Genomic DNA, 10,279 nt, shown 5'->3' with positions numbered 1-10,279 from the left:
CATGTACATGGATATTGTCTCTTTTACATCATGTATATGTATATATTTTTGCTAGTAGGAGCGTTATCTTACATTTCCCCTGGGGATTAAAAAGTTCTATTGTATTGTACGACTAAGACACACGCAGAACACGTGCTATCACTCGCAAAAAAGTTGTATGTGAATTTAAGATGGATTTATAATCATTTTTTACACATGCAAACAAATGTCATCCTACTTTACATATGCCTAATTACTACATAGTTAACACTTATCGCCTACTTATTTTGATGAATTATTTTTCTTACATTTTTAAGTTACTAAACTAAGGGGAGAAAAAGGGGATTTTGTTCTACATGACCCAGAACGTCTACCATGCTCAGTGGTACTTCTTCCGCTTTCAAAATAAGGGCTGTGAAATTGAAGAAAAGCGAATAAATTTCAGGTACTTGAGTCACTTTAGGAAGCCCCCACACACTGCGTTTTCATGCAAACGAAATGATGGTAAAAGATTATAGCTGGAATTTCGAGATATGTCGTACAAAGAATGAAACAAACAGAGAGCTTGGTGCGTGTGTTTACTTGTTACATGGAGCGTGACAGATATACTATCTATGTTGTCAACTCACAGCTGCATTAACATGCTGTTTTCATTTTTACCTTCTTGATAAATAGGATATTTTCATACCCTTATTACAAACAAACTTGTTTACACTCAGGATATATTGTTTAGCAAACTGATCGTCCACATGATAGACCTCTAGCCGCCACCAAGCAGTGAGATGACAAACGTGATGACCAGTTAATACTCAAGAAAACATTTTCTATTTTACTGCTAAAAGATGTAGCTTGAAAGTGTTAAACAAATAGTGCAATAGCGTTTGCTGGAAGCGCTGAAAATAGCCATCATTGCGCAGTTCTAGGAAGCTGAAGCTTAGCAACGCTCACATCCTTTCTGAGAAAAACAGAGAAGCCATGTGTACGTCTATGAACCAGTATGTTGTAGCATTTATTTAAAAATATAGAGTGTACAGTAGGGAATCATGTCCCAAGTTTCACCTGTAACTCAACAGTAAACATTTATGTGATACATTCAGAAAAATAGGCAATGCCATCGATCATAAAAGCAATTATTTTACTATTGAAATTACATTAATTAAACGAAATAATGCGTCATTCTCTAGAAAACCCTGTTAGAGGACAAAGCGCCCTGTGAAATATGGGCCTACGTGGTGGTTGTCATAGCTGCTATGTGGAGTGGCCCACAGGCAACATGTTTATCGCATCCTACTTGATAAATCATGCACGTTCTTCTTGATTCTTTCCTGCATCCGAGCCTGAAAATAGAATCGATTCCTTGGAAGAGAGACGCTGTGACAGGCAATACTTGGTTCCAAGGCAAATCGAAAGTGGTGGATGGTAAAACCAGTCTATTTTTTTTAGTTCATCAACAATTTATTTCCCTTTTTTTTTACGCATACATCAGCATTTTCTCTATAAAGACACTCTACGGCTGAGTTACGTGCCCTACAAAGGTTCACATTGCAAACACACATCAAAGGGCCTCATTCTTCTTAGTCCGTCAGCTTTAAGGATGACCAATAAAAAGAATGCAATATGTTAGTTGTAAATACGACCACGGACTTGTATAAGTGGACTGTTGTCTGCCGAGACCAACGGGAGAATGTTATGACCAAAAACGGAAGTTTCCTCCTCACTAGCAACCATAAAGATATAGAGCACTTCTACAAAACAAGGGCGGCATTTCTCAGAACCCGACTCCCACAAGGAGTTATCAAAACTAGATACAGCATGCTGTGATGTGTCAGTGTCAGGCTCTTGCGTTCCTTAAAGTGACTAAGTCATAAAATATGTTTGTCCATGTGGACAGACAGATCACGTATGTAGCAGTAAATAACAACACTCATGCCTTCACCCGTCATAGGCGCCCGCGCGCGCACGTGATGAGCGAGTGGGTGTGTGTGTTGGTGTCTCTCCTGGGATTGGTTGCGAACGTGCATCCGGTGTCGCTAGGGGGCGATGCGCGACAGATCATCACAAGGACAGAAGCCGCTCAGCAAGACAGTCATACGCTCATGGTGGTAACAGCAGGAGCTATAGGTCTCAGTTGCCTTTATGACCTTCACGACTATTGACGTGTCCTTCTTCTGACAGGTACAAATTTTATGTTATATTTGGTTTCAAAAGTAAAGTGAACCTAAAATGGACTTTAGGAGATCAAAATATCAATTCACTAGGTAAAGAATACTTGGATTAGGGCTGCAAATGCGTGTCCTCAGTTCTGTCTCCATCCACGCATAGTTTCAATATTTGTCATGGCGTAGTCTAGCTGTTTGCTGTGGCATTTTGTTCGATTTACCTTCGATTCGTTAGTATAGTCTTTCGTGCGGAGTGTTGAGCTCGTATTTACAAAGGAAAATTTGATTTTTTTTTCTTGTATCCGTCCCTCGCTCTCTTACACAAACGTGATCATGGGGAGAGCATATAGTCAAAGCAAAACCATAACGCATAATCGACTTAGAATTCGCTGTTCTTATAAAAGGTGCTTAGAACATGTGTTTTAACTGGAAAATTAGCTCGATCGAGATATTTTAATATCTAATTATGGAAAATATTAGTTAACCTTTTCCGAAAAATATGTTTGCTGATGTCTACACAATAGAGAAAATCAGATAAGACACACTCAAGGAAACCTTGCTTATAATAATTGAGATTTGCTTAAGTAATGTGTATTTAATATAGTTTGAATCCCATATAGAAAATTGATCAGTAAACTGCAAAACATACTTGAATTTTATCATATTCGAGCTTGAAATGGAGTGTCATTTATCATCAAGTAATAACGGCTTAGGTCCTATAAGTCAAAAAGGAATTCCCGATACCAAAAATAGAATTTCGTCAAAAGGGCTTAGGCCGATTTTCATAGTCTTTAGCCGCCATATCTCACATTTCCAGTCACAGTTCTAGCAGGTACTTGTCAACGTGAGGTCTATCGTCTTTTTGATCTCAAACACCAGTGAGAAGTCTTCCTGCAGAACCAGTTCTCCTTCCTTCCTGCTGGCTTAACCTCAAGGTGATCGCCTATCGACAACAGTTCCCATTTCCTGGCATACAAATCACCTGAAAGTCACAGCAAGCGTAAGTTTTTTTTAAAATTTTATAACGATTTGTACACGGAAAATCACACACTGTCTCAAGTAAAATATTTTTTACAGTGAAGATCTAGTGTTAGTTTTAGCACTGTAATAACAATTAAAAACAAGAGCAGAAGAAGATACAAACAAGAAGGCAGCCAGGCTCATATTTTGTCTCTGTTTAATTCAATAATATTTAGCTATAAAGGTCAGTTTTGTTGACGCCCCTGCTTGTAAATTGTTGTTTCTATGCTACTTCTTACAGATGCTGAAAATGGAGAAAATGAGAGGGGCAATGTGGATCATATTCGTCTTCTTTCTTTTAAATGCAGCTCGTAGTCAAGGTATTAGTTTCAGAAGAAATAAGCGATGTTTATACTATTTCCTGAATCAAACATTTATCTTCTTGTTCTCGTGAAATTGAATCCACTAAGCATACAAGCATGTGTCTGCATCGACCTGAACAATAAGATTGCTAATTTTTTTTCACTTCCTCTTTCTGTCAGACTAAATCATGTTCTTGTTACAACCGCTTTAGTGTTGCAAACAGCACATATCCGAGTGTAGAATATTTTTTAATATAAGTGAATAGAACTGGGTATGCTTTTCTTTTAATAAGTTGATGTAATGAAGTCAATAATAGTGCAAAAATTCTACCAATAATTTCTTGCAGAAATTGCAGACAGCAAATGCAGCATTGAGTTTGATGGAGAGTGTGTCAAGAGGGTGAGCTGCACTGTCGAAACAAATGTTGTTAAAGAGAAAAGCGAACTCTTCGTCTCATACAAAAATCAAGAGCAGATAGAAGGTATACATACACCCAGACTTATACATTCCAATAAAAACTACTCAGCATATTCAAGACATTTTGTTAAAGCTACATCGTGTATTGATTTACTAAAAAAGAAATGGGTATGGTCATCGAAAATGTAGGTAACATCACTAAAATCGAAACGAAGAAAATAGACAACAGCAAAACAAAGGAAAACTAGAGGAAAGACAGCTGATAAAATAGATCTTCGAAATCTTGGTTAAAAAAAAAAAATTAAGATCAGTTGCTAAGCAGACTACTATTTTTCTCTCATGTTTTATTAATTGTATATAAAAAATATTATTTAGTTTTAGATCAAAATGATCAGTGGTTGATGTGTTCCTAGCGGAGACGCTCTGGTCCACCTCATCCTGATCCCCACACATGCACTGACACAAGTCGCATCCTCTTGTCCTAAGGGAGATAATTAACATAACTCTGTTACACAAGCGCAAACTTTACTCATCACATGACTTTTAGTATATCATTGTTAACTACATGAGGGATATATGCTAGAAAATAAATGTTAGTCATTGCTGATGAAATATTTTGAGAATGATTAAATATTTTAAGTCAAGAGTTCATCCTTTTGCTTGTTTCAGAAGGTATTGCAGATTGTAAGTGGAGTCTGGAGACATTTTACTGCGACCCTTCTAAAGGATACTTTTGCGAGTTAAGGATGCCAACAAACTTTTCTATTTTCATAAACACAACAGCAAGATGCGTGACTTCTGGACAATTCATCATTGATGCAGCAAATCAGCAATCCATTAAGTGCAATGTTTCTGAGTGTAAGTACTTATTGCACTGTACTCTTAATGGCTTTACTAATAAATACCAGTAGCTATTTACATAATTTTGCTGATGATTTAAAATTATTCCCAATTCTCACAATAGTTTGTGTTGTTCATTAACACAGACCAAGTGAGTTCAATGTTGTGATGCCCCTACAGATATATTCATTAAGGGATACATGATTGAAATAATAAGTTATATTACACGTGCACAATATGATTTATGATAGTCAAGATTTTATTCATGATGTTTCAGTTTATATAGCACAATTTTCCGATTGATGCTACTTTTGTATTTGTGTCTTTTGTGTATAGAGAAATGTGTGGAACAAAAAAGTAGATGATTATGTCACAGGTCAGTCTTAGATTTTGCCCTGACCCTCGTATTTCCCCTGACACATATTTCTAAAAGTAGTTATTTCATTATAATATAATAGGGAAATATTTTTTTTTAAATGTCTTATTTCTGACATTTATTTTTACTGCAACAGACAAAAGAAATACTCCTGACCAATTCAATCAGAGTGTCAGCACAACTACAAGCGGAGGCAAGTACCTTGTGACTCTGGGAGACAGCAAGAATAGTGTTAAGTGAAATGAAAGAGTATAGAGACAGGCATATAGAAATAATAATAGTCATCAATGATATACAATACAGGAGGTCAACGGTCAGTGTTTGATGTGCTCCTAGCGGAGACGCTCTGGTTCACCTCACACTGACACCCACCCTCCTCTTCACACACAAATGCACAAATGTGAAGGTTTCTATTATTTTGATTTGTTACTATTTTAATTTCAATTCAATTTATAATTTTTTCAATTAATTTAGTTTGTTACCATAAAACGGTTTATTCAAGTCAGCTTAGCAAACGATAACAAGACTGAGCAAAATACTAAATTAGTGATTAACAGCAGGTCAGTGTCTTGTCAGGTACGAAATATTTTTCTAATAACTGTGTAAAAGTTCATTGCTAAATTTATGAAAATACCCAATTTCTGTTTGTTTTTGTTCTTTTGGGGTGGGTGGGTTGTTGTTGTTTCTGTTTTTTGGTTTTTTTGGTTTTTTTGTGTCTTTTTTTTTTTTTTTGGTGGTTTTTGTTTTGGAAGGGGCTACAAAAGTCTCATACACAGACATCAAATTCCTGGTCATATTTGTACACAGATGTACCCAAGTAGCATGTGGACCCAGCTGCCCCATTGTCTGAGGCCTTCACAGTATAAATTATCCATGTACAGCCCTAACGCCTATTGATCTCTTATGAGCCTGTGGATAATCGATAATTAAAGGCATTGATCTCGAGATCAGACATTTATCCAGAGTTTTGAAAAATATATATTAAAATTAGCTTCACTCAGCCGTTACAAAAGCAGTTCGCATCCCTGTAGGCTTTAAGGGTTGAAGATTGAACCCACTTCACCTGATGATGAGACTGGTTCTTACATGATGTTGTACTTGCAGACACAGTCAATGAAGCAATTGACAACACTATTGTCGGCGCTGTTATTGGAGGCTTTGTGATACTTTTAGTCGTTGGTGTTGGTATTCTCCTTTGGATTAAAATGTAAGTTGTAGTCTTCATTTTTGAGATTATAATGTACAAAACATTTTGAAATTATCTTCAAATGGTTTGTTCTTAAATAGTTTCATCTCAAAAACGTCTTGGTCTGCGAGTGTAATGTAGACAACTTCAAACACAGATGATATCATGCATCATGAAAAACACTTTTATAGATTCAGAGAAAAAATGTTATGGGAGAGAGAGAAAAAAGAGATAGGAAAGATTGATAAACCCAAGGTTATACATAAAGCCTACCCTAAACTATAACCCATACATTGAGAAGTACTCATGGCTTTTACCAGATACACCTTTAGTTTCACTCATACTGCTTCAGATGTCAAACTTTAAGCATCTCATCATTTAATCAGGTGCAGAAAGCCAAGGCAAGGACCTGAAGGCAACAATACCACGTCCGACTCTGTAGGAAAGACACCCCAAGAAACGACAACATGTTTGACTGAGTCGGAGAAGAATGACCACAGAAAATGGACATGTGTCGAGAAGGTACAGGACCTCCTATGTTTGTCAAACACAGGGATAAAAATAAGACATAAATTTGGTGATATACGTCTTCTTAGTGATTGACAGTATACCCTTCTTTCTCTTCTTAACAATTTTTATTATTATGATACAATAATAAATATTTTGTTTGCATAAAAGACAGCAAATGAAATGGTTTTTTTTTTTACATTACAGCTCAGACAGCTGTGGTTTCCCGGATCTTCAGCCTCGGGTTCATCTGTAGTGTGACAAAGTGAAATATTATACAACCTCACCACACAGTGATAACTGTTATGCTGAATGTGCACTTTACTGTAGACTTCAGACATTTGACCCCATCATGGGTAACGAAGTTTCCAGAAAAGTTCTTAGGCAAAGCACTAACTTGTGCACTCGTGAACCACGTGATACATCACAGGGCAAATTCGTTCTAAGAGTCATTTCATACGCCCGAGACAGTGTTGACTTATTGCGGGATGAATGTTTACACAAATTGTAAATATTTATGGAAAGTTGTGTTAGAATGTTCCCTGGTTGTCATGTGATAACTTAAATGGGGAAGTAACAGTTAGTGTCTAGGGTGAAGTGTTTACAAGCCTGAGGCCCATCATGTAGAAAAGGGAGGGTATATGCCAGTGTAGATGTGTAATCTGAGGTCGGAGCGCAAAAATGGGAGACAGCAATAATTGTGGTTACAGCAGCCAAGCTCGACCAGCTTGCTGGCAGAGATGTTAGTGACCTGTATGAAGAGAGTGACACCTCAGGGACTCACCTGTTCGCCAGGTTGACGGGGAGTGGGCGTTAGTCACCTGTCTACCACGTCGGGGTGGAACTTCGATATGATGCTGTCTTGTCGATGCTGGCTACTTGATTGGCTGGTGGGTGAGTGACGAATGGCATCCCTCGGTGTATGTGTCGAGCGAATGCACGAAGTAAAATATGGAACTGAGGACCAGCAGGACACTTCTCGGCACGACATCAGAGCGGATCATCTGTCCATCGAGACTAGACGGGACTCGGGAGGAGGGACGCTTGGGTTAGTCCTATGTTCTCTGGTTCTTAGTTCACTTGAGCTCCTGTTGAGCTGACTCGGACGCCGACTACGAAACAATCCTCAACAGACTTCAGCGAACACATCAGTCAGGACCCTGGACTGTGTTGAAGGACTCAGGGCCGTGCTTAGGGGCAGGCGGACGAGGCATCTGCCTAGGGCCCCGCGCTTTTGATTGATATGGTAACTAGGCATATGGAAGTGTAGTCAGTCGTGGCGTGAGGGCCCCGCACATGCCCTTTGCCTCGGGCCCCGCGGGGGCTAAGAACGGGCCTGGAAGGACTACACAGAAAGACAGAGCTGGCCCCGTATATGTGTAGACCCGAGAAGGGGTTTAAAAGGGTGTGTGTAGGTGTGAGCTAGGGAGATTGCTTATAAGATATACGGTAATTCGTGTGTATATATATATATAATTTTTAAATATCTCAATAGCCTTGAAAGGGTGAAAAAATAAAGATTCTTCAATCATAGGTTTCAGAAACTGGCGACACCCTGAAAAACATGAACTAAGGTCATAGTTCAAGACATAAGAGATGAACCAAGTAGAGCTAGATTACACAAAATATTTCTTCAAGAATTTTTGAAGACTAAGTAAAAGGTTATGAAATGAAATCCCACAAATACAAGCACTGGTTAAAGATGTCAAATGCTGTATTTGTCTGTCCATGATAGAAACAGTTTGAACACTATTGCCCATGTTAGCTGTAAGATCATTGGTATCAAGCAGAGGAATTTGGGTTTTTGTTACAATTAGTAAATTGTCAGGAAATTGGCATTTAGTGATGTCTAAATATGTCGCTGCAAGAGAACTTGTTTTATTAAATTCAGGCAAACCTTATGCTATGCCAAAATGCAGAATCAATATATATATATACAAAAACATTTCCTTTATCATTTCAACTGCTGAATAGAAAGTGAAAGATGTGTATGTGTGTGTGTGTGTGCGAAGGGTGTGGTGTTAGATGTAGGAATTACTTTTTTATCAAGCCAATCATTCTTTTACAATGTTTCACTTTGTTTTGTATGTGAGCACTTGCTTTGAAACTTAACGATTTCTAATTAACATCTGGCATTAATAATGTTTGTTATTTGTCAATTTCATAATATTTTGTGTGTTTAAATAACTATGTTCAGTTAATGTATTCACCAGTTTTCAACATAAACTACAATGTTGCCCTCTCCAAATGCCACTCTGTGTTTAGCATGTGTGTAGACACTTTGTAAATGCAATGAACTCCTCCATCGAGAGAAGCTTGGTGTGTGTGTGTATACTATATAGTCCCTTGCTTTCAAATCGTTAAATAATACATCATCTGTGTTATCAGTGTAATGATGTAACGAATTCAGTACAACCTTTGTCTGAACTCAGGATATATTTGTAAATATTTACATTTCAATTTCTTCATTTGTCTTTGCATTCAGGGGACTTCACTGTGCCAACCCACAAGCATTCACCTTTTGTGCGATGACTCCCCATAAAATCTTTTTTTTGGGGTCACAGTGTCACTGCTATTACAAAATAAAACACGGTGATTAATGGTGATCTCTACAAGCAATGTTGAAACACTAAAGTTTAATGTATGTTCTGTAAATTACCTCCCCTCTTCAAAGACGTGTCTACAGGCGAAAGAGAAGCATAATTTTATCTCTATGAGCACTTTAAATATATAAAAAGCCTATCTCCTATAAATATAAATGTTTTGGAATCTGATGGTTGTCACAGATCGTGAAATATATTTCCCGTTAAATAGGCTTCTAAGTTTCCTTTTGAAATCTATGAATAAAGAGTACAAATGAACCAGTCCTGTGGGTTTGTGTAATAGTAGTACTGAGTAACTTTTTTGTCCTCGCAAAATCGGACGTCTGAATGTCACATCAAAAATGTAATTATATAGAACTAGATGAGCAGTTATCTTTTAAACTACATTTATGGACACTTCATGTCACACACTTTCAACAAAAATATTCAGAAAAACAAGAACATTGAAATTAAATTACTTCCCCTCCTTAATGGCCAATTTAAGGATCGAGATTTTGTCACAGTCTGCTAAGCTTTAGAATTTTCAGTAGTACAATATTTTTATCTATAATGTAGCACGACCATTATAAAAGAAGAAAGGTAATATTAGTGACATGTTTGTCATTGGTTACATTCATTATTCGTATACTATTAATTTTTTAAAATTTCCTTTCTATATTATATTTTGACCAATTGTCATAGTGACAAAAATCCGTATTATTTTTTTAAACATGGTGAGATGCTTTGATAATATCGAACATGTCACTGTTTCTATTTTATCGTTTATCAGAATTTATCTTACTAGGTGTAAGTTATATGTACAAATCATTCATTTGTTGCCTTTACAATTTGGAGAGTGAATATCTACGGAATCTCGGAATAATTCTATGCATCTATCAAACGTATTTCC

At 37.1% G+C, this 10,279-nt stretch overlaps 1 protein-coding gene and 1 long non-coding RNA gene across 2 annotated transcripts; both read left to right on the top strand.

The window, feature by feature from the left end:
• The first annotated feature begins 2,067 nt into the window (after window positions 1–2,067).
• LOC112568562 lies at window positions 2,068–5,334 on the top strand. Its single transcript, XM_025245892.1, has 6 exons — window positions 2,068–2,154; window positions 2,956–3,138; window positions 3,400–3,478; window positions 3,808–3,942; window positions 4,548–4,736; window positions 5,231–5,334. Exons 3-6 carry the CDS (start codon window positions 3,400–3,402, stop codon window positions 5,332–5,334), a joined length of 507 nt encoding a protein of 168 aa, XP_025101677.1. The 5' UTR covers window positions 2,068–2,154; window positions 2,956–3,138.
• An 837-nt stretch (window positions 5,335–6,171) lies between these two features.
• Window positions 6,172–10,025, top strand: LOC112567780. The gene is made up of 3 exons (XR_003099882.1): window positions 6,172–6,301; window positions 6,667–6,802; window positions 6,995–10,025. It is a non-coding gene; the product is annotated as an uncharacterized LOC112567780 (long non-coding RNA).
• Window positions 10,026–10,279: the final 254 nt, after the last annotated feature.

Source organism: Pomacea canaliculata, linkage group LG7, assembly GCF_003073045.1.
Source record: "Pomacea canaliculata isolate SZHN2017 linkage group LG7, ASM307304v1, whole genome shotgun sequence".
NCBI classification, from domain to species: domain Eukaryota; kingdom Metazoa; phylum Mollusca; class Gastropoda; order Architaenioglossa; family Ampullariidae; genus Pomacea; species Pomacea canaliculata.
This window is presented reverse-complemented; position numbering and strand designations above follow the sequence as displayed.

What these genes read in the sequence shown, in the direction of transcription:
- LOC112568562 (XM_025245892.1), top strand. Translation starts at nt 3,400, where the DNA reads ATGCTGAAAATGGAGAAAATGAGAGGGGCAATGTGGATCATATTCGTC. An exon ending in AAATGCAGCTCGTAGTCAAG is followed by an intron (nt 3,479 to 3,807) that starts GTATTAGTTTCA and finishes AATTTCTTGCAG; the next exon opens with AAATTGCAGACAGCAAATGC. An exon ending in TAAGTGCAATGTTTCTGAGT is followed by an intron (nt 4,737 to 5,230) that starts GTAAGTACTTAT and finishes TTACTGCAACAG; the next exon opens with ACAAAAGAAATACTCCTGAC.